Source organism: Myotis lucifugus, unplaced genomic scaffold, assembly GCF_000147115.1.
Source record: "Myotis lucifugus unplaced genomic scaffold, Myoluc2.0 scaffold_105, whole genome shotgun sequence".
In the NCBI taxonomy this organism is placed as follows: domain Eukaryota; kingdom Metazoa; phylum Chordata; class Mammalia; order Chiroptera; family Vespertilionidae; genus Myotis; species Myotis lucifugus.
Window position 1 is genome coordinate 3,208,511 of NW_005871153.1, and position 24,678 is coordinate 3,233,188.

The window sequence follows — 24,678 nt, forward strand, 5'->3', positions numbered from 1 at the left end:
TGCGGAGGGACCATGCATTTAGGCGGCTGTTTTCAAAATCCAGGCTGAGCCCGACAGAATCGGAAGGCATGGGGAAGCTTTCAAAGTTTTTGACCAGTGACATGAGCAGACGGTGCCTTAGATGAGTTGAGGCTTTTGAAGGCTGATTGGGGTGGGGAAGGCGCCGGAGTGGGAGGGCAGAGCTGCTGGGGAGGAGGGAATGGACCCACCGAACCGCTTACTTCCTCTCCTTTCTCCCTCCTGTCGGTCCATTCCTGCCACGGCGGCGGTTTAGTTCTAGTTCTGACACTAACTAGTTGTGCAGCCTTGGATAAATTACTTTATTTCTCTTGGCCTCCGTTTTTTTTTTTGAACCTACTTCTAAAGGTTCAAAACTAAAGAGTTGGGCTCTCCCAGGTTCTTCCAAGTCTTTGATCCCAAGATTCTGTGTGAGATGGATCACAGGATCAGACTATTTGTTACATATTTTTAAATGTGATTCATATGTAAAACGTTTTCCTTAACCTGTTTATTATGAAACTTTCAAACATACAGGAAACTTGGAAGAACTGTATAGGGAACATCCATTTTTATTTATTTTTGCAATGGCAGGTGCAACATTTTGAAATATACAGTGTCCCAAATGAAGTATGCACACTAACAGCTCTGATAGCTCGATTTTAATAAACACTGCTTTTATTCAGAGTGTGTGTATACATTTTTGGACACCCTATATACAGGCCATACAGGGAAAACCTTCCCTCTCAGCCTTCCCTTCCACCCAGACCCCCTCCCTGGGGGCAGCTTACTTTGTGTATCCTTCACATGCTGATAGAAGTAAAAATGTACATGTATTTCCCCCCTTCCCCACGCCCATTTTTAAACACAAATGCTAATGTCACATTAACATATTAACATCTTGGGAAGATCATGGTCTTTATTGCTAGTGTTAGAAATGGCCAGTGTTGCAACCTGGGCTCAGAGAAGTTGTGACTTGCTTGAGGAGGTCACCGAACTAGTTCGTGTTAGATCTGGATCTAGAACACACAGGCCAATATTACAGATGCAAGTTTTCTTTGTCACATAAATGGTCACAGTGATTTTAAGACTATTCAGAACTCTGTGCGTATTTATATGTAAAATCCTTGCCTTAGCCAAGGGCATTGATGAGAACACTGGACCTGGAGAGGGATTTTAAGGTACATTTAAAATGAATGTAAATAAGTCATTACTCCTGGACAATAAGTCGTTACTCCTGGACAATGAATGTAGACAAGGGGTGGAGGGTAAGGAGTGATATCTAGGAAGAGGAATTAGAACTGTGAGAGTACAGTAAGCTTTTTTCATTCGATATAGCATGACACCATTAAGGAGTTCATTTTTTTCTTTTACAGACTATTTGATGTCTTTGTATGACATTTTGTAGAAATAACATAAATACTGCAATACATAGTTGAGATTTTACATATAGGTAAATCTATTACTGCCTTCAAGGAGACATACCTTAATAAAGGTCTGTTCATTTTATTGTGGAACTTAAAAAAAATTTCTGGGCCTGAGAAATTTTTTTTTTTTGAAAAGGACAGTAGAACAGAAATGTAACGTTTACAGTTACATACACCTAAGTGCTTTCCTGTTTTGCTTTGGTATTGATTTGGATTTCTTTAATGAATTGATTTTGGGAAATTCAAACTAAAAAAACCCTTTTATTCTTTAAAAAAACAACATATTCTTATTTCATTTGCAATTTAAAAAGGATAGATTTTAAGATATGGGTATGTTCCAGTGAGATACTTGTAAAAATGACTTAAAACATCTTCTCTCCACCCATTATTACACAAGCCATTTAAATTTTTCCTTTAACACTTTTTTTTTCTCTTGTCTTAGACCCTTTGGCACTTACTTTAGCTGCTCTGGGACTAATTTAGCTTATTCCCTTCATTTTGGCCTTGTTCTCAACAGGCAAGGTTGCAAAAAAGCCAGGCTCCAGATGGGTGAGGTGCCACTGTGCTTTTGCAGAGCACTCTTGGTATGGTGCAACATTTCTGTTGGCATTTGAGAGCTATAGTTGATAAATCCAGGACACTGATTCTCGAAGTCACCTCTAGCAATATCTGTTGTTACCACATCTTCCTATTACCTTAAATCCTACTTACCTTTTTAAATTTTTTTTCTGAGTGCTCTTTTTTCTCTTTTTCTTAGATGGCTTGTTATAGCAGTTGGTCTGGTGAGAGCATACCTGGCTAAGGGCAGCTATCATAGCCTTTATTATTCCATTGAAAAGCCTTTGAAATTCTTCCAAACCGGAGCCTTATTGGAGGTAGGTCCTGAGATTTGTTGTTGTTGTTGTTGATTTCTATTCTTATAAAAGAAAAACATGCTACTAAATTATAGTGAAGTAGCCATATCTGTTGGGTTTGCTTTAAATTTTGAAGACTTGCCTTATAGTATACTATAATGGTGATACTTAGACCATGTTAAAGTACAATCTCATTTAACTTGTATTACCTGGAATCTCTTTTACATTCTACTTCTGTTGGAAGTCAATGAAACAAGTTTATATTGGGGTTTTTTAAGCTTCTAGGGACATCTTAGGGAAGTTTTAGCAAACTCAGATACTTTCAGGGGCAGGCATATAATGGAGGCAGGAAATTGTTGGGTATAGAATGTCGGGAGTGGTAGATGTAAGAAATAGTGGACCTGTTTAAAGTTATCCAATTAAAAAAAATTTTAACAAAAGCTTATTAATTTTCCTGTATTAAGGTTAATGTATCTCCAATCCTGTCTCCTGGGGTCAGTATATGTTAGGATTTTAGAGCTGCAAGTGACCGAAACCCAATTCAAAGTATTTTAAGCAAAAAAGGAGTTTACTGGTTTCTGTGGTTGATAAAGATACAGATTTAACTTACAAAATCAAAGGAACCAGCTCAGCAATGAGAACCAAGGATATGACGTTGCCACACTCGTTCCATCTCTTTCTGCGTATCTCTATTTCTCATTGAATGTTGGTCTTAGACTCTCCTACTGCATGCTGCCTTCTCCAAATGGTAGGAAACAGAGAGGGAGTTTATTTTCACAGCATCTGTGTCACAGTTTTAGGAAAGGATTCTGGTTGGCCTTGCTTAGACCAGTCGCTCTTGCCAGTGGTTAGGCAGGACTAGGAAAGGGGAAGTGGGGGTAGCTTTGGCCACACAAAGTCAATAGCTACCAAAAGTTTATTATGGTGAAAAACCTTCTGGTTGAAGAGATCTGGTATTTCATTTCATTTTACTTAGCCTACAGGGCAAGCCCGTTATAACATTCGGAAGGATATTTAAGAAAACATTTACTTCCATGAAATAAGATGTGATACCTCAGCCTCTCACCCTCTCATTTGTAAGCAGAAAACTGTAGTTTTTGTTCTTTCCTCTCAGGAGGCAGAGAGATTTCAATACTGTCTATACTTACACAGTTTTGGTAGTTGGTATGATGAAATGAGTTCCAGCTGGAGTCGGAGTGCCCGTATTCTAAGTATGCTGGTCTTACCTATTTCATTGTGAATTTGGGCAAGTCATTTATCTCTTGTTCGTCCCATTTTCTCATTTGTAATATAATTAGGTTAAAGTAGCATTCCAAAGCTCTTTCCTGCCCTAATAGTTTGAGTCTGAGGAAACCAGAAAATCCTAGTGTGGGCCATTTTTTGAACTTAGAGTCTTGGAATTTTTTGAAAGAGGCAGTACTAATTGAGTAGTGCTTTGTCTTCCAGAGCTTTGGTCAACACAATATTGTCAGGCTATAAAGAAGCAAGTTTGGATCAAAACCATCAGAAACTGACCCAGTCCTTAATACAGCAAGAAGTTGGAATACTTTGCCTTGGCCAGTGTGGCTCAGTTGGTTGGAGTGTTGTCCTGTACACTGAAAAGTCGTGGGTTTGATTCCTAGTCAGGGCACATACCCAGGTTGCAGGATCGATCCCCAGTCTGGGTACATGTGAAGTTTCTCTTTTGCCCTCCCTCCCCCTTTCTTGCTCTAAAGTCAATAAATATATATCCCTGGGTGAGGGTTAAAAAAAAAAAAGTTGGAATGCTTTAATAATTTAAAGGGGATTCTATCTCTGTAAGACTTTATAATATTGGAGATATTATTTAAAAAATGTAAGTATATCTTAGGAAATATGGTGACATTAAATAGTATACAAAATCCACTCAGGAATCAAATCTTAGACTTTGAAGGATTAATCCAGGGTTATCCCTATTGAATTTTAAACAGGGATTTAAGGAAATAATTTGAATTTTTGGTTTTATCTCTGTTATTCCCACTGAGAAGCAAATAGGTGGCAAATTCTGGGTTTGCTTTTTAGGGAAAGAACTCTGCATAATGAAGTGAAGACTCCCAGGAATATGCAGAGAATTAGCAGTGATTACAGGAGACTCCTCAGCCTTACTAAAACTACACTGCCTGTGTTGTCGCTTGAGAGTGTTATATTGTCCCCCCAACTTACATTGTACAATAATTACATGTGCATAGTATTTAAAGATGGGTTATCCTTATGGGAACTATTAGTGCTTGACAGTATAGCTTGTTTACAGGAGGAGAAAATGAATGCAGGGAGGTCAGCTACTCATTGTGTCACTATGCTGAATATTTAGAAGGTTCTGTGGGTGTTTGCTTGAAAAGAAAATAGAGATTACTTGTTCTCTGGAAACTTCAAACCTTAGGAAAATATAACACTGCCTTTTAAAAGATTTTGAAACATGTACCAAGCAAGTACAAATGGGCATGTAGTGGTGTAATACAAAAAGACAATTTGGTTTCTGAGGAAATTGTAATTTTTTTGCAAAATGGGTGCAAAGATATATTGATTTGGTGTTACAATAATATAGCTTTTCTAATTTTTTTGTTCATAGTCATCTAAGAATGTCTTGAGTATTTTTTATAGAAAACGTTTTCAAATTATTCCAAGGGTGATAATTTAAGTATGTGTTTGAGTCGCTGTAATGGGTGCTGTGGATGTTGAGCCTTTGCTAATAAAAAGCTTAAAATCTTATTGGGTAGATGATTATAATAGGTCCTTTGGCTAGAAATTACAGAACCTCCTTAACTAACTTATACAATAAAGGAGATTTATGATAAGATATAGGCTGTTCCATGGAACCCAAGGGCAGGAATGCCACTGGGCCCTAGGAATGGCCTGCAGTCAGGGACTGGAGCACCATAGGGAACCCAGGAGTTCTGGCTCAGTCCCTTACCTCTGCTGTTCTCTCTCTCTTTGTCTCTAATTCTTTCTTGTCTTCTTGCAAACTAGTTTTTTTGGTTTCTTAGTCTACATGACAGACAATGGTAACAGAAAAGCCCCTGAGATTGCAGTTCCTGCAATCAAGAGAGCAGCTAGTTGTAAACTGAATCTTGCCCCCAATTCCACATTCCCAGTGAAGGGCCTAATTTATCCAGCTTGAATCACAGGAGCTTATTCCTGGCATACAGGAGCAAGGTTACATTCATTACATAGAAGTTGGAAAGGAGGGGTGATTTCTAGAAAAGGGGTGTTAGGTAGAAAGCCCAAGCAGTATTTACCAAAGTACTGAGATACAATACAAGGAAGATGATAGTGTATGAGATAATTTATAAATTGACAGAAAGTAAATATTGACAATCTGTAAGCCAAGAGATCAATATGTGAACAAAAACAGTCTGTGTTACACAGAGTATTGGCTAATTCTGAGGTCTAATTAACATAGGTAGCAAAAATATATTTAAAGATGCCATCATGTACCATATAATCAAACTGAGATGTCTCTGTACCATAAAATAAATGAATTACTAGTACATGTTATAACATGGGTGAATCTTGAAAACATGCTATGTGAAAGAAAGAAACCAGACACAAAAAGCCACATTGTGTGATTCCATTTATATGAAATATCCAGAATAGGCAAATCCATAGAGACAGAAAGTAGCTTGTTGGTTGCCAAGGGTTGTGGGGAGTGACTGGTAATGGGTACAGGATTTCTTTTTAAGGTGATGAAAATATTCCTGAATTGGATAGTGGTGACGGTTGTACAACCTGGTGGACTTACTAAAAGCCACTGAAATGTACACTTTAAATGGGTGAATTTTATGGTCTGTGAATTATATCTGTTTTTTAAAAATGCCATCCTATAGAATAGGCAAATTGACTGAACAGTGAATGACTGGTCACTATGATGTGCACTGACCACCAGGGGGCAGATGCTCAACGCAGGAGCTGCCCCCTGGTGGTCATTGCACTCCCATAGGGGGAGTGCTGCTCAGCCAGAAGCCAGGCTCACTGCTGGAGAGCACAGCTGTGGAGGTGGGAGCCTCTCTCACCTCCACAGCAGTCGGACATCCCCCTGAGGGCTCCTGGACTGCGAGAGGCAAGAGGACACAGGCCAGGCTGAAGGACACTCCCCCCCCTCCGCCCCCGTACAGGAATTTCATGTACCGGGCCTCTAGTTCATCTATAATGACCTATAATGATAAGTTTCCTTTTTACTTCATTCTTATTATGGATTCATGATATTCAGGGGTAAGGACAGATTCTTATGTTTGCAGCTTTGTTAGAGTAGAGTGAAAGTTTAGAAATTAGTAGATTGATGCTACATTATGTCAGTTTAAATTTATTTTTGAGAGAATTCAGACTTCTGAATATATTTAGTTAACATAAAACTATAATTGTAGCAGACACTTTCAAATACTTATGATTGGATATGCCTGTGATTGACAGTCTTTACCCACCCCCAAGTCTTCACCTCCTATTCCCCGTGTCCATGGGCTATGCATATCCTATCTAATAATAGACAAACATGGTAATTAACCGTACCTCCGACATTTGTCTTTCTCAGAACTACCTTTTTATTCTGAAGATTTGATTTGAGAAAACAGACCTCTAAGAGAGATTTCTGAAAAGCCAGCAGAGCAAGTCATAGTGGAAATAGCTAACATAGGCAGGAATGACAACAAACCTAGAAAAACCAGCTTCAAAAACAACATGAAAACCAGAGGGAAAATAGAACTTGGGTATAATTAATAAGTGTCACAACATTAGAAGGGAAAGGGGAGTCTGTGGGAAACAGGAGCCCACCTACACAGGTCTCACTCTTGACAACTGAGGTACATAGAAGCAAATTGTTATGCTATTAAAAGAAGTTAGTGGCTATAGAAAGGAATGTACTGAAATTTAAAAAGGACTGAAAATATTGATGGTGGCAGTCAGGGCAGGAAGGGAGGCCTTAGTGCAGAGAGATAGGTGATACTGAATATTCAAGAAAAGCAGGAGTTCCCAGTTATGGTCTCAGATAAAGTAGGTTACAGAGCAGAAGCCACTGGGGATTTTCAGAGTTCACTATTGAAATGTAAAAGAGAACATTACAAAATAGTAATGCCAAGCACATCAGAGGTATTGTGTATTAGTGGAATCTGAACAACAGAAAATCAAAATATATAGAAAAGTAGTGAAACTCAATGGACTAATAAGGCAATATTGTATCTAGAAAACAGATTGAGGGCATGCAGTCTGTCAATTAGTAAGGCTACCAGAAGTAGAAAAGGTTGGAATGTATAATTCTTAAGTAATCGGGGGAAATTATAGAAAACTTTTCTGAACTGAAAGACACTATGGTTATTGAAAGCATGTAGAGTTCCACATAGGAGCTGTTTTTGAAGAAAAGAAATCCCTTCCCTTCCTAGGCATCTATTTGTTAATTTTTTAAACTTAAAGATAAGTGATTTCCAGCAAAAAAGAGAAGATCTTAAAATGTAATAGTAAAACACTTTGGATCCTTGGACTTTAAAGAATTAAAAAATCCACAAGAAGCCAGGAGAAAGCATTAGTTTTCTAGTAACAGACCATGCAATTTCCTGCAGATAGAGCATTTTAAAAACACCCACAAAAAGTAATGAAACTTTGAAAGAACCTTATCAAAGGATATTCAACTGTTATACACTGAGTGGCCAGATTATTATGACCACCTGACGTTTGTAGACAAATTAACTATAATTTCGCACTGAAGTTGCTAGAGGGCCAGACCATTATAAATAGGGAAGCAGATTGTTTACCACGACAGTAGAAGTCTTTTTTCCTGAAGATATGGGTAAACAACGCGATTTAACAGCCTTTGAACATGGGATATATTTGAACATGAGTGGCCAGATTATTATGACCACCCCATCAGTACTTCGTTGGGCCACCTTTTGCCTTCAATACTGCAGCGATTCTTTTTGGCATTGACTTCCACGAGATGTTGCAAGGTAATGCGAGGAATCTGACACCATGCCTGATGAATAGCACTGTCCAGTTTTGTGAGATTTGATGGTTGTGGAACCAGCTGCCTGATGGCTCTTTTAACTTCATCCCACAAATGCTCAATTGGATTGAGATCTGGTGATTGTGGGGGCCACGTAAACAAGGTAAAGTCTTCCTCATGTTTTTGAAACCACTCCTGCACAATATGAGCATCGTGGCATGGCGCATTGTCTTGTTGGAAGAAGCCATCTCCATTGGGATACGCCATCAACATGATAGGATGAACTTGATCAGCAACGATATTTAGGTATGTTTTGCTATTCAGACGTTGTTCCACACGAATTAAAGGGCCCAAATCATGCCAGGAAAACATGCCCCAAACTATAACACTGCCCCCACCAGCTTGAAGGGTTTTACTCATGCATGTGGGGTGCATGCTTTCATGCTGTTTCCGCCAAATTCTCACTCTGTCATCTGCATGATGCAACTGGAAACGTGATTCATCGGACCACATGACTTTTTTCCAATGCTTGACTGCCCAATCCTTGTGTTCCTGTGTAAATTGGAGACGTTTTATCTTGGTAACTGCAGACAGCAAAGGTGTTCGAACAGGCCTTCGGCTTCCATATCCCATATGATGCAGTGTACGGCTAATTTGCCTCCATACGTCAGGTGGTCATAATAATCTGGCCACTCACATTCAAATATAACCCACGTTCAAAGGCTGTTAAATCACGTTGTTTACCCATATCTTCAGAAAAAAATCACTTCTACTGTCATGGTAAACAACCTGCTTTCCTATTATAATGGTCTGACCCTCTAGCTACTTCAGCACGAAATTATAGCTAATTTGCCTACAAACGTCAGGTGGTCATAATAATCTGGCCACTCAGTGTATAATAAAGAAATAAAATTAACCAAGTCTTGAGCATTGTCCAATGGAACTTTCTGCAGTGGTAACATTCCAAATATGTGCTGTCTGTTAACAGTAGCCACTAGTCATATGTGGCTATTGAGCCTTTGAAATGTGGCTGGTGGGATAGAGAAACTTTAATTTTATTTACTTTTTATTTAAATTTGAACAGGCACATGTGTATTGGTGGAATCTGAACAACAGAACAGCTGCGCAGTACAGCTTTAGACCATAGTACATATTGAAAGATGTCCACATAGAATTTCATGAGATATTTCAGCTTTTATCAGGGTAGAGTGAAGTGGAAAGAATAATAGTAAGTGAACAAAGTAAGGTCAATCTAACAATGGAAATTTTTTTAGAAAAGATGTTTCTGAATAACCTGTTGTGGAAAATGGCATTAGTGTTGTTGAGGTTAAAATTTAAAACTAAAATTAGCCTATTGCAAGTAGGTGAAATATAAGGGTTCAAAAGGTCAGTGGGGGGAAAAGGGGACATATGTAATATTTTCAACAATAAAGATTTAAGACAAAAAGAGGAGAGAACTGTTTACCACATAATTTCAAGAGAGATTTTGACTCTGGCAAGTCTTCTAAATTTTTTTTCCAATGAAATATGCTTAGTTTAGTTCAGTGATTCTCAGTGGATCTCAACAAGAGCAGTCCCACCCTCCACAGTGCACTCTGGAAAATTGTGAAGGTATTTTGATCACTACAATGGATAGGAATGCTGCTAGGTATCCTACAATGCCTAAGACAGTCCAACTCAGTGAAGATTCATTCTGCATCCCCGTCCCCCTCCCCAACTTTGTATATTCTCCCCAGGCTAACCCCTCTAAAGATACAAATTGATAGTCTTGTAGTACATATTAATACTAAAACATCTTCACGAGAAGTTAAAAAGCTTATTAAGTTAGAAGATGGTTGTTGTCTTCGTTTTCTATTGCTGCATAACAAAATATTACAAACTTAGCAACTTAAACAATGCTCATTTATTATTAGCCCATGGCTCGGTAAGTCAGGAGGCTGGGTTCTCAGGATCTTACAGGATAGAAATCAAGGTGTCAGCCAGGCTGACTTGGGGGGCTTTGGGAAGAATCTGTGTCTCAGCTCATTTAGCTTGTTGGCAGAATCCTGTTCCTTGTGGTCGTAGTCTAAAGTCCCCATTTCCTTGCTGGCTGTCAGGCTAGAGATCATCATCCTAGCTCCTAGAACAGGGGTGGGGTAAACTTTTTGACTCGAGGGCCACAATGGGTTCTTAAACTGGACCGGAGGGCCGGAACAAAAGCATGGATGGAGTGTTTGTGTGAACTAATATAAATTCAAAGTAAACATCATTACATAAAAGGGTATGGTCTTTTTTTTTTTTTTTAGTTTTATTCATTTCAAATGGGCCGGATCCGGCCCGTGGGCTGTAGTTTGCCCACGGCTGTGACGCTACTCTCCAATCTTTGCCTATGGCCCCCTCCATCTTTGAAGCCAACAATGGCTCATAGAATCCTTGTTCTTTGAATATCTCTGAACTCCCCTTCTGCCACCAGCTGGAGAAAACGCTGCTTGAAAAGGGATCACATAGTGGGGTCAGGCCTACCCATATAATCTCCATACCTTAAAATCAGTTGATTTGGGACTTCAATTTCATTTGCAAAATACCTAGATTAGTGTTTAATTGCATAACCAAGGAACAGGAATCTTGGGGAATTATCTTTAGAATTCTGCCTACCACAGCTGGTATGAAGAGAGAACCTAAATGAAATAAAGGTGTCATCTCCAAATAATTGAGTAATTTGTTCACTTGGCACATTCTGTACTGTAGGTATTATAGCATTTCCAGCTTGCATATTTAGTTGAAAAGGATTTCAGTGCAATAGTGTTGTTATTGCAAAAGCAATGAAACACTGAAAATATGTAACAGGAGATTTGAGGTTCCTGTTCAGATTTTAGCTATTAAGTTAGTGGAGACATGCAGGGATCTTACTGGATTTCTTTAATATGGACTATTTTAATAATATTTCTTATTACTGCCTTTTGGGGGATTGCGGTAGTTTTTATGTTTTATCCTAAAGCTATCACCAACCTATTATACAGCTGCTTTTATTGCCTCTTGCATTACTGGTTGTTGTTTTCTAATCCATCTTCTATTCCTTATTACACCAATCAAAGAAAATGGATTCCAAGGTCTTTTTACAAACTAGACAGATTGAATATCTCAGCAGGATTTCAAGGCAGAAGGATGTTTTCTGTGATAGTTGTTTTTTACCCCATCCCATGATATAATCTATGGGATTATTTTGACACCACACTTGTAAATGAATAAGACCTAGCTGATTTACAATAATATTGTACTTCCTGGAGAGAAACCAAGATGGCGGCATAGGTAAACACCGGAAATTGCTGCCTCGCACAACCACTTCAAAAATACAACTAAAAGACAAAACGGACATCATCCAGAACCACAGGAAGGCTGGCTGAGTGGAAATTCTACAACTAGAAGGAAAGAGAAAAGCACACTGAGACTCAGAGGAGGTGCGGAAGTAAAGTGCAGAGGTACGGAGGCGCACGTGGAAAGGGCTGGCAGCTTAGGACACGGTTGTCTTTTCAATTGGGAGGGAGTGTCAAGCTCCCGACTGCTCTGAACTCCAGTTCCGGGCGAGTCTCTGGGGACCCAGACTCATACGGGGAGAAAGTGGACTGTTTGGCATCTGTCGGAACTCAAGGGCGGCTTTCTCTCAGAGGTGCTTGCAGCGATTACCAGGACACTGAGACGCGGGGCCTCTAAGGGTAGGACTGAGGAGCAGCCATAGCTGCTTGCTCCGCCCTGTTGATTCCCTGAGACCCCGCCCCACCCAAGCTGTGCACAGAAGCTTTTGCATATGAAAGGTCTGGCCCTTTGCAATCTGAAAATTATCTAACAAACTGCAGCTGGGTCAGAGAGACCCAGAACTTCCAAAAGAAGTCCCAAGGCCCCACAGCAGCTTGCATTGCTTCACAGCTGGCCTTCTTCTGGGCACCTCCAAACCTCAAACAAAGAAGAGGAATCTGCAGATCTCTCCATAGCTCCTGCTGGGTAGCCTCAGGCAGAGGCTAAATCAGCACCTCCTTAGAGATCCAAGAGCCAGTGTACCCAGTGGTCAGAGTGGGACCATCCAGATTACAACTCCTCAGATCCATAAGGGACACACTCAGGGGGCAGACTCAGTGAGCACCAAAGTCCCACTGAAGCAAGTCTTGCCCCAGAAGGGTGTCTCCAGCACAGAAGTTCTCCCACTGCAAACACAGCTGATTCTCACAGCCAATTGGCCTGGAGGTCAGTTCCTCCCAGTGATACCTACAACAATCAAGGCTTAACTACAACAAGACTGTGCACAAAGCCCACAAAGGGGTGCACCAAGAGTGTCCACCTCAGGTAATTGGAGAGGCTGAGCCACTGGGCCCTATAGGACACCTAGCATAGAAAGCCACTCTATCAACACAGGGAAGCATAAAAAATGCGGAGACAAAGAAACAGGTCACAAATGACAGAAATGGAAGAAAGCAAACTACTGGATATAGAGTTCAAAACCACACTTTTGAGGTTTTTCAAGAATTTTCTAGAAACCACCGATAAATTTAGTGAGACCCTCAAGAAATCCAGTGAGACCCTCGAGGTTATGAAAAAGAACCAACTAGAAATTAAGCATACACTGACTGAAATAAAGAATATTATACAGAGTTCCAACAGCAGACTAGAGGATCGCAAGTATCAAGTCAAAGATTTATAATACGAAGAAGCAAAAAACACCCAACCAGAAAAACAAAAAGAAAAAGGAATCCAAAAATTTGAAGATAGTGTAAGGAGCCTCTGGGACAACTTCAAGTGTACCAACATCCGAATTATGGGGGTGCCAGAAGAAGAGAGAGAGCAAGATATTGAAAACCTATTTGAAGAAATAATGACAGAAAACTTCCCCTACCTGGTGAAAGAAATAGACTTACAAGTCCAGGAAGCGCAGAGAACCCCAAACAAAAGGAATCCAAAGAGGACCACACCAAGACACATCATAATTAAAATGCCAAGAGCAAAAGACAAAGAGAGAATCTTAAAAGCAGCAAGAGAAAGACAGACAGTTACCTACAAGGGAGTACCCATACGACTGTCAGCTGATTTCTCAACAGAAACTATGCAGGCCAGAAGGGAGTGGCAAGAAATATTCAAAGTGATGAATACCAAGAACCTACAACCAAGATTACTTTACCCAGCAAAGCTATCATTCAGAATTGAAGGTCAGATAAAGAGCTTCACAGATAAGAAAAAGCTAAAGGAGTTCATCACCACAAACCAGTATTATATGAAATGCCGAAAGGTATCCTTTAAGAAGAGGAAGAAGAAGAAAAAGGTAAAGATACAAATTATGAACAACAAATACACATCTATCAACAAGTGAATCTAAAAATCAAGTGAATAAATAATCTGATGAACAGAATAAACTGGTGAATATAATAGAATCAGGGCATAGAAAGGGAGTGGACTGACTATTCTCGGGGGGGAAAGGGGTGTGGGGGGTGCGGGAAGAGACTGGACAAAAATCGTACACCTATGGATGAGGACAGTGGGGGGTGGGTAAGGGCAGAGGGTGGGGTTGGAACTGGGTGGAGGGGAGCTAATGGGGGGGGGGGAACAACTAATAATCTGAATAATAAAGATTTAATTAAAAAAATAATACTGTACTTCTTCATTCTCTGCTTTGACTTGTATTTATCTTGGCATATTATTCCACTTCACTTAAGATTACTTTTGTATTTTCATTATTATCTCTTTTAAAAAAATTTTATTGATTGATTTTAAAGAGAGAGAGGAAGGGGAGGAGAAAAAGAGGTAGAGAGAAAGAGAAACATGGATTTGTTATTCCACTTTCCATGCATTCGTTGGTTGATTCTTGTATGTGCTCTGACCAGGGATCGAACCCAAAACCTTGGCGTATTGGGACGACACTCTACCAACTGAACTACCCAACCAGGACTATTTTACTATATTTTTGCAAAGTGGTTTCTGGTATTTTTAAATTTAAACTTATTCATTATAAGTTGGTATATACATCTGACTGCTTCATTATGTCATACATTGTCCCCAAATATTTATATGCTGAAATACACATTTAAAAAAATAAATTACTTTCTTTTTTATTTCTTCTTTACAAATCAGTTAGAACATTGTATTTTTCTGAATTTTTTTTGTGTGGATAGGTTATATCATCTATGAATTCCACTTCAGGTTAGTAAAGGAGACATTATAAAATATATGTGATTAAAAAGGAGAGATTGGGCCTAATAGGACTAAGACCCACTGATTCATCATGTAAAGAAAACATGATAGTCCTTAAGCACTATATATACCCTTTCCTGCAAAGTCTTGTTAATCAGCAGCCTGGATGTCTTGCCACATACATGGAAAGAATAAGTTTTCAAGTGTGCTTTTCATCCATGTCTTCCATTCCTCATTTTAATAATCTACATATATCTTTTCGCTTTCTTCAACTTTGCAGCAGGAGGTTCAGCTCATCTCGTGATACTCATACATTTGAGATTCTTAGCAGTGTTTTCTTTAGGAAAAGATTATTAGATTTGCAGAATAGTAATTATTTTCTCTTGCTAGTTATAAACAAATTCATGCAGCCTGATATTTTAATTTAAGCTTTCCCCACCATGCTCCCCCCAAAAAACAACTTAGTGAAATATCGTAGTCTCCCCTTGTCTGCAGGGGATGATCCCCAGTAGGTGCCTGAAACTGAAGATAGTACCAAACCCTATATATACTGTGTTTTTTCCTATACATACCTACCTTTTCATGTAAAGGAAGCTTTTTATGGCTTCTCTTTGACATATTTGAATTACCGGCATCACTACTCTTGTGCTTTGGAGCCATTATTAAGTAAAATAAGGGTTATTTGAACACAAGCACTTTGATATCACAATAGTTAATCTGATAGCCCAGATCACTACTAAGTAATGGATAGGTAGCATATACAGTGTGAAAATGCCGGACAAAGGTATGATTCACGTCCTGTGCAGAACAGAGTGGGATAGAGAGATTTCATCACACTGCTCTGAACAGTGCACAATTTAAAACTTATTAATTACTTCTGGATTTTTCCTTCTAATACTTTCAGACTGCAGTTGATTATGGGTAATTGAAACCATGGATAAGGGGGGACTACTGTAATAGTTTTTGAGCTATCTTATCAAGCATGTTTTAGATAAGTTAAGTCTTGTCAAATTGCGGCCTCTGTAGATAATAAAATTAATAATGTACAAGGAAATACTATGAGAGAAAAACCAATAGAGTAGATATAAAACCTAGGTTCTTGATTCTAGACATCACTTACATACAACCTTGGGCAAGTTGTGCAGTCTCTCTCAGCCTTGGTTTTCTGGTCTGCATGTAGAGCTATCTGTCCTGCCTATTTACCAGGGTAATTGTTAGGGTCAAACAACACAAAGACTGCTAGAGAAATGTAATTCTACAATGCACTACAATAGCTGAGAAGTCTTATCATTTAGAAAAGCTTTGGTCATTAAATCAGTCTTATAGAGGGCTTCAAATTATTTCTTTACCACCACCACCAGGGTTAAAGCAATGCCCTATATAGGAGTAATTAGAAGGGGATTTAGAAGAACCTAATTGGCTCGTTGGATGGCCATTGAGATGAAAAGATAGCATTCTCATCCCAGGCACTGGAATTAAAAAATAACAGGGAAGACAGATGCCAGAAGTACTGGAAGGACTTGGAAACCAGTTGGACTTGGGGTTGAGAGGAAGGAAAGAATAGTTGCACCTGAGAGATTGGAGGTTGGTGTGCTTACCATTGAGGCATGCCGTGTTTGAACTGCTGCTGGTACAGCTGGATGGCGATTTCAAAGGCAGTTTGGAATGTGGGCCTGGAGCTCAAAGAGATGTAGAGTTAGAGATTAAACCAGGAACATCCCTGTAATGAGGTCATGAAATGAGACAAGATAGGAATGAAGGGTGGAGCTTTGTAGAATGAATGTCTATGTTGAAGGGTCTGCCAGGTAAAAGGTGCCAACAAAGGCTTTTCTAACCTTGTGTTCTCTAGTCTGTGACAGTTCTGTTCTGTAGAATGTGAGACATGAGAGATATATACTTACTGCTCTTATAACTTTACATATTATAGAAGAGTCCTTGATATCTGACTACTGGGTGAGATTTGCTTCTTTGGAAATCTTCCATAGATAAACTAAAAATGAACAAACAAAAACTGAACAAGAATTTACATTTTGTTAAATAGCCCCTATCCAAGTTGAAAAATGGAATGTTTGTTTTTCAAATTTAATACTGCTGGCAGATACTGCTGTATTCTTACTGAAAGGCTAGTTTATATGAAATAAAGCTATATAATATTCTTGATCTCTGCTAATTTTCTTTTTCCCTCCTTTTTTTCCTCTAGATTTTACATTGTGCAATAGGTAAGTATAGAATTATCCCCCTTATTGTATACAGTGGATTCTGCTTTTTTAAAAAGTCATCAAAGGCTGGTTTGATTCTTATTGAATATTGAAAAAAATTGAAACTTTATTATGTATAAAATTGCTTCAATTGCTATGGGTTTCAGGTTCTAAAATCATAAGTACTATTTAGATGTTATCACTGTACATTTTATTAAATGTCATAGCTATTTTGCTCTGTCACTTTAAAGAGGCCTCTCCTACCTTCTTGTTACAAGGCTCACAAAGAAAAAGTATCATATTTACAAAAATGTGACTTGGGGTCCTGGTGCTATAGAAAGCCCTTTCTGTGATCACTTAAATGTTATATTCTCTTTTCTTACCTTTAAAATGGGAGTACTGCATATATTGCCTACCTCCCAGATGAATATTTAATGTATGTGAGAGGGATTGGAAACCAGTAAATATAAAAGGTTATATAAATGTAAGGGATTTCTACTAAAAGCAGATAGAATGTGTTTTCTTTTGGGGGGCAGGGAAGAGCCATCAAATTCTGCTCTGGAATGAGGCATAGTTTATAGTCTGTGGTGCTAAACCCCATTAATTAAATGGAAGTCAATTTTGGAAAGTTGGCAGACCCTGTGTAGTAGGCCTATAGTGGTTGCTATGTTTCCAGACTTGATTCTCAAAGGGAAGATTTGCAGTTGGGCTCATTCAGAAGCACCGAAAGTCTGAAACCTCGAGACCTCTGCATCCAAGCCATTATGATTCACAAATTAAGAGTGTTCTTAATATATTCAGGGTGCCACACTTGGCGCTGGGGACTTCAGAGATGAGGAAACATACAGTTCAGGTGGACACACAACAAACTGTCCGCCATGGGTCCTGCATGGATACCTGGCCCCAGTACTTTTCAGGAAGACAAAGCATCATTATAAAGAGTTGCACCTTGGCTATTTTTCCACTAGGAGGAAAAGCTACAGTCAGGGATTTCTCAAGTGACCTGCAGAATTTTATATGCATGTGTCTGTGTTTATTTTGGGGCTGGGTAGATAGAATTCATAGCTTTCATTTAGATTCTCAGAAGAGTATGTGATCGCAGAAGTTTAAGATTCACTGTTTCAGAACCTTTGAGCAATTGATTTGAAAAGGACTTGGGGACTCCTCTATCACAGGGTCCACTGTCCCAGAGAAGATTAGGGGACCTGGCCCAGGACACACAGCCAGTAAAAGGTGGAACCTCGCTTGGACCCAGACCCTTCTGAGCCAGAATCTATCTGACTGATTTGATTTTGTGGTGAATGGGCTTTAGCTAATATATAATCTCACACACATTTCCTCTTTAATCCTTTATCTATAATTTTGAGATGAAAAAAATTGTCCCTTAAATTGGTTAAATGAATTTTAAGCATAAGCTTGAAGATTGGGAGATATATTTGGCCAGAAAGAGTTCTGGAACCACTGCAGGCCTTCTCTAAATTCTGAACCCTGTGCCACCATTCTCCCCAACTCAGCCTTCAGCTGCCCAGAAAGCTCTTAGATGCGTATGTTTTCTCAGCACGTGTACTATTATTATAGTTAATAGTTCATTGTATTAGTGTTCCCATTCCCTTTGTCTTAGAATATATTCTCATATCTCTTTATCAAATTTCTCCTCCTGCAAATGTTTCTGACAAGAATTTTTATTCATGCATACCAAGAACATCATTGAATGCCCAGCAGGTGGGTGCCAGACACCATGTTGGGCAGAAGTAAGCAGGCACAGGCTTAGGTTCAGGAAACTCGCAGTCAGCCCCTCTGTGGTCCTTTTGCAGAAGGCATTCCACAGACCAGCATCCGTGTCACACTCTGCTCTGATGGTTTGTTCACAGTAGATGCTTAAAAATTCCTTCCTATTCCTCAAAGACCTTGTTCTGTCAGCAATTCTATCTCCTGTATCATCACCCTTTGTCATCTACCTTTTCCTTCTCAGCTCACAAAATGCTCAGTGTTCCATTATAAAAATAATTTTTGACCTAACTTCTAACCCTACATTTAAATATATTTTATTGATTTTTTACAGAGAGGAAGGGAGAGAGACAGAGAGCCAGAAACATCGATGAGAGAGAAACATCGACCAGCTGCCTCCTGCACATCTCCCACTGGGGATGTGCCCGCAACCCAGGTACATGCCCTTGACCGGAATCGAACCTGGGACCTTTCAGTCATCTACCTTTTCCTTCTCAGCTCACAAAATGCTCAGTGTTCCATTATAAAAATAATTTTTGACCTAACTTCTAACCCTACATTACTCCTTTACAGCTATACAATTCCTCTTCAGAAATTTTACATAGTTTATGGTAGACTCTTTCTACTTCCTCACTCCCAGTTATACTTCAACCATATAGTCAAGCTCTGTCCTCATTGTCGTATTAAAATTGCCCTCTGGTCTAAAATCAGCAACCGTACCCTAACTGGTTTGGCTCAGTGGATAGAGCATCTGCCTGTGGACTGAAGGGTCCCAGGTTCGATTCTGGTCAAGGGCATGTACCTTGGTTGCGGGCACATCCCCAGTAGGGAGTGTGCAGGAGGCAGCTGATCGATGTTTCTCTCTCATCGATGTTTCTAACTCTATCCCTCTCCCTTCCTCTCTGTAAAAAAATCAATAAAATATATTTAAAAAAAATAAAATCAGCAGCTGTTTCTACTAAATTCCAAGGACACATGGAACTCTCTGGACTTCTGAACTACATTGGGCCCCATTGATGACTCCCTCTGTGAGATCCTGCTCCCTTAGCTTTCATTATAAAGAGCCCTCCTGGCTTTTCTTGTCCTCTGTGGTTCTTTTCTTTCTTTGGGGCCTTTCTTGCTCTCCTTGCCCCTAAATTGTAGGTGTTCCCAGGGTCTGACCTAGCTCATTGTTCTCCTGACTGAACACACCCTTTGTAGGTGATTACTTCCTTTCTCATGGTATGAGATACTTATGACATCTGCTTCTCTAACTCTAAGCACACCTGACACCTGCACCTCAGACTCCAAACTCATCTGGGTACCTATTCTTGAATGCATACCTCCTTCTCAATGCAAATCAGACTCCCAAACTTGTTCTGCCTCCCATATTGTCAGGGGCACCATCAGTCACCAGCCATTCAGTCACTCTTCCTAGATCTAGTGCTCATTAGTGGTGCCTCTTTCTCAAGTACCCACACTTCTATAACCTGGTTATCAAGTCTTGTTGATTCTGTCTCCCAAATCTCAGGTTGTCCTGTTTATTTTATCCCTACTCAGGATCTCAGTATATCTCCTCTGAACTCCTGTATGGGCCTCTGAACTTCTAGGCTTATAATATTAACTAGAGGCCTGGTGCACAAAATTCATGCACGGGGTGGGGTGGGGGGGTTTGCCCTCAGCCCGGCCTGCACCCTCTCCAATCTGGGACCCCTCGGCAGTTGGACATCCGTCTCACAATCCGGGACTGCTGGCTCCTAACTGCTCGCCTGCCTGCCTGTCTGATTACCCCTAACTGCTTCTGCTTGCCGGCCTGATCGCCCACAACTGCCCTCCCCTGCCAGCCTGATCGCCCACAACTGCCCTCCCCTGCCACGACCCAACTCCTCTGCTGGGACCAGCCTCTTCCATGCTGTGCAGAGCCGCAGGACCCCCAGGCTTCACCGCACAGCAGCCGCCGGGCCCCGCCTCCCCTGTGCGTGCAGCCATCTTGTGACAGCCATCTTGTGACAACATGAGGGCGTGACGCCATCTAGGCTATTATTAGTATAGATAATAATAAGAGCTACCACTTACTATGTTCCAGTGCTTTACATTCAGTGTCTCATTTACTTCCCATTTTATAGTTGACAAGACTGAGACTTAGAAGGTTTTATATCTTGTTAAAGTTCATACAGCTAATGAGCTCTATAGCCAGGAGTTACACCCACAGCTCTGTGTCTCCAAGTCCATGCTTCAGACAAACCTTGAGGGGTTTAGTTAAAGGATAATTCTGAGCATGTCACTTTCCTTCTTAAAATACTTCACTGGTTTAAACATCAAGATTTGTTTCTTCCGCCCTCCCCACCCTTGCCTGTGACCATTTCCTGCCTCCTGCTCCATGCTCCAGCAACCCTAACCTTCTTGTGGGTCCTCCCGTTACATGCACTACTTCCTGCTTCTAGTCGGTGCCCAGGTTTTGCACTCTACCTAGAATGAACAGCCCACCCCCTGCATCTGGCAACTGTTTGCTACTCTTCCACCCCCACCCCCATAAACTCCCCTACCACCCACTGGCTAGATTAGATATCATTCTTCACTTTTTCTGTAACATCTTACACCTCACTATTATATTTTCCACAGTGTATTATGGTTTGACACTGTACTTGTATCTACCAACACCACTAAATTTTTTGAGAATGAGAACTTTCTTAAGGATTTCTATATCCAAATACCTAACATGACACCTAATAATAATAATATAGGGCGACTATTATTCATTAGTGGGGACTCAGTGAACATTTGATCATACTCTTATCAAATTCTGGTGAAAATTTCCAAAACTTATTCCAAAATGTTTTTATTTAAAAACATTAATGAGAATAATAATAGACTGTTTCTAACATTAGCCTAAGGCAGTGATTTTCAAACTTTTTCATCTCAAGGCACACATAAACTAATTACTAAAAATTCTGTGGCACACCAACAATATGTGTGTGTGTGTGTGTGTGTGTGTTTGTGTGGCGATATATATATATATATATATATATATATATATATATATGTATGTATCGCCTATCTGACAAAAAATATAGGTATAATTTTTATTCATTCACACTGAACAGCTATTGTCATTTTTTTATTTGACAATCTAAGGGAAAAGAGGTCAGTGCCCCTGACTAAATAGGTATTGCATGTTCTAAAAGTTATTGTAGCACACCAGTGTACTTGCCGTGGCTCACTGGTTGAAAATTGCTGGCCTAAGGTAATGCTTTATATTTTACTCATACAACTTAAGTTTATTTTGGGAATAATGGTTTATTTTCCTGTGGCTTTCTGAAAGTTTTCACTGTAACAACTTGGTCTTTTGGAAACTTGCTATAGAGTCTGGAGATGTTTTTCTTTTAGTTGCTGTTCAGTGAAAAGTCTGGTCTTTAGTCAGACCCGGATTATTTACTAGCTGTGTGACTTCTAGGCAGTAATCCGGCTTTTGTGTGCCTTCATTTCTTCATGAATAAAGGGGGGATAATAATACTTATCTCATAGGATGTTGTAAAAATGAAATGGGACAATGCATGACAAGCAGTACAATGTGATGTTGAAACAAGGTGATGTTAAAAACTGCCCAATAGAATGGTAGTGTAACTAACTAAAGCAGTGTCATGTTATAGAATGTTAAAAGTTTTATTCTGTCCCTAACGTAATGTCTAATATTTCTATAAATGTAATTTTTACAAATTCTTATTCTTCTTAAATTACCATTACAATGTAATTCAGGGCCACTTATTCTTAGGATGAGTTGCATGTGCTTCTTGGTCATGGTTGTGACAATGCAACTTGGCAAAAATAGCCTCTAGAAATAGTAACTAAAATTCCATCTGAGAGGAATTTTTGTGAGGAAGTGAAGCCTCTGCCCTTGTGAATAGGTTTCCATGCCTCAACTTCATCAAAGTAGGTTGATAGTTCTTCATTGATAATGCAAGGGCAAGATTTCTCAAATGCTATGGTTGCATCCCTCAACCTAAGATTTGTAATGCTTTATGCAATAGTTCTCTTTTTGGAAATGGGAATTTTTTTTTTTTTAGAAACCCACTTTGAGACATGTCTTTCACAAGAATATAAAGAAGAGTTGTGCTTTCTTTATTCATGAGGAACAGTTTGTATTGAAAGAAGTATAATCTATTTTTTCATGTTGTCTTCAAGATTATTGTACTGTGGAAGAACCATGTGGAATAAGAGGTGGTTTTCAGGTAACATTGTTGGGATGGAAATTAGAGGTAGGAGGACTGGAGCTAAAGATATTCTTGGCAAGATGTGACATTGTGCATGTGTTGAACTTTCTTGTTGGAAATTATAGTGTCAATATAAATAACTGGAAGTTCTCTTTTGATTGAAAACTGTAGAACAGATATCTGAATAGGAGCTCAGTCATAGCCAGCTTTAGTCATAGTCATGTCTAAAGTTGAGTATTAGCACTTTGATTTCATCAACAGACAAGGACAAAGGCCTTTCACTTGGATAGCCTGGATTTGTGGTTTTAAATATTTGCTATCTGTGCCAGCTTGCACTCCTCTCTCAAACTGATGACACCTTTTATTTAATTATTTTTCGCAGGTACATTTTAAGAAATTCACAGTCACCTTAATATTAGTAGGCAGCATGTGTCAGGCTGGTTTTCACACAGGTGCTCGCAAATAGTGCCAGGAAGGAAGGAGAGCAGCTGCTGGGAGACAAGCCCCAGAAGACCCATCTCCTACCAGCAATGTTTTCCCTCCCACCAATTCGATTGAACTAAATCCTCTGTAAACTGCAACATCCCCTTCCCCGCTTTTGTCAGTCATTTGCAGTGTGTTACTGTGAAGGAACTGCTGTCACTTACTAAAACCAGACACGGAGCCCTCCATGTTTTAGCAGAAGAGAGCTTGGAAGGGAGGCTTCCCGAGGGAAGATTAATGCCTCTGGATTTACCCCCTGGGATCCTGCTTTCACCCCTTGCCCAGCCCTCGGGTACCTGAGCACAAAAATATAACTGCTTTCTTTGAACAAAAACTGCTTTCTTTGGTCCACTTTGCTTAGTTGACATTTAAAAAAATGAACTTTGCCAAATAGTGAGAAAGAACAAAAAGGGAATAAATCTCAAAAATACAAACAGTATAAAGATAGTCATATTCCCAAAGTATGAGTTCCTGGTCCTGGGAGCTAACTCCCTTTTTGTTGCTGGAAGCTGACCTTGCTGGCTCTCTTCTCTCCTGTTCTTAGCATGCTCAACTCAGGACCCCCTTCCTCAAGCCCGCTCACAAATGTGAATAAAAAACATTTCTGATTCAGATTCAAACATTGCTTTCTGCCTGGGGCAGTAAAGGCAGGAGGAAGGGAGATGCCTTTGAGCTGGAAAAGTGGACATAATCTTTCCCAGCAGGCCAGCCTGTCTCCACTGTTGAGGGGCTTCTAAGGCTCACTCCTGAAGAGGCCTGGGTGGTTAGAGACCTGGGTACAAGGTTGCCAAAGTCAACCTTCACCTCCTTGCAATTCCACCCTTGTCATTTGATCAGTACTTTGGTTTTCTATCCTGACACCAGAGCTCTGTGTCAAGACCATGTGACCATAATCTCCCTAATCAGTCAAACCCTTCAGATCAGCCTGGCTCCGTCTCCGTCTGCCTTAGCTCCTTGTTCACTGTGTTGCTTCCTGATCAAATTGTACCTCCTCCCTTCTAGACAGGGAGAGAAGAGGAAGGATAGTTTTAGCACCTGCATCTTCCCCTGATACCCAAAGCTTCAGCCCCCATCCTCTGAATACAGCTCGCCTTTTTATAACACCATAATTTTGTATGTATGATTTCCTTTGCATGGAATGCTCAGCTCTGTTAATTGTTTCCTGCTCTGTGTGAATGTGCAGAGATGAAGGGAAGGGAGAAATAGGACATGCTCATTACAAGCCCAATGTGCCTAAGCAGGGAAGGTGGGAGACACACTCAGCTCATGCATGTCACGTGGCACCTAGCAAGCACTCAGTAAGCTGTAGCCGCTCTTCCACTGATGATTACTGGACAAAACATAACACCTGAGGGTTTCTGTGCCCACTTAGAGTTCAGAAGGGAAAGCCATGAAGGGAGCCTGGACCAGGGAATTTTACCCTGGGCCTTCCTTGCAGGTTTGAATGGGAACCTGTTATTGAGCTATTTAAAATGTTTATAAACAAGATAATATCTTGCTGTGCAATCCATCAGGAACCAAGCTAAGGCAAATACTACTAGTTGTGTGACAAGTCAGACATCCTCTGGGCCTTAGTTGTCCATCCTTTGGGGGTTGGACTAGGTCAGCCGTGGGCAAACTACGGCCCGAGGGCCGGATCCGGCCCGTTTGAAATGAATAAAACTAAAAAAAAAAAAAAGACCGTACCCTTTTATGTAATGATGT

At 40.0% G+C, this 24,678-nt stretch overlaps 1 protein-coding gene across 1 annotated transcript in view; it reads left to right on the forward strand.

The window, feature by feature from the left end:
* Positions 1–24,678, forward strand: part of HACD2 (3-hydroxyacyl-CoA dehydratase 2) — an 80,306-nt gene that overhangs the window by 576 nt on the left and 55,052 nt on the right. Inside the window, exons 2-3 of the mRNA XM_023757301.1 lie at positions 2,144–2,299; positions 16,576–16,594. Of these exons, the coding sequence (XP_023613069.1) occupies positions 2,144–2,299; positions 16,576–16,594 (175 nt within the window). The remainder of the gene's footprint in view (positions 1–2,143; positions 2,300–16,575; positions 16,595–24,678) is intronic.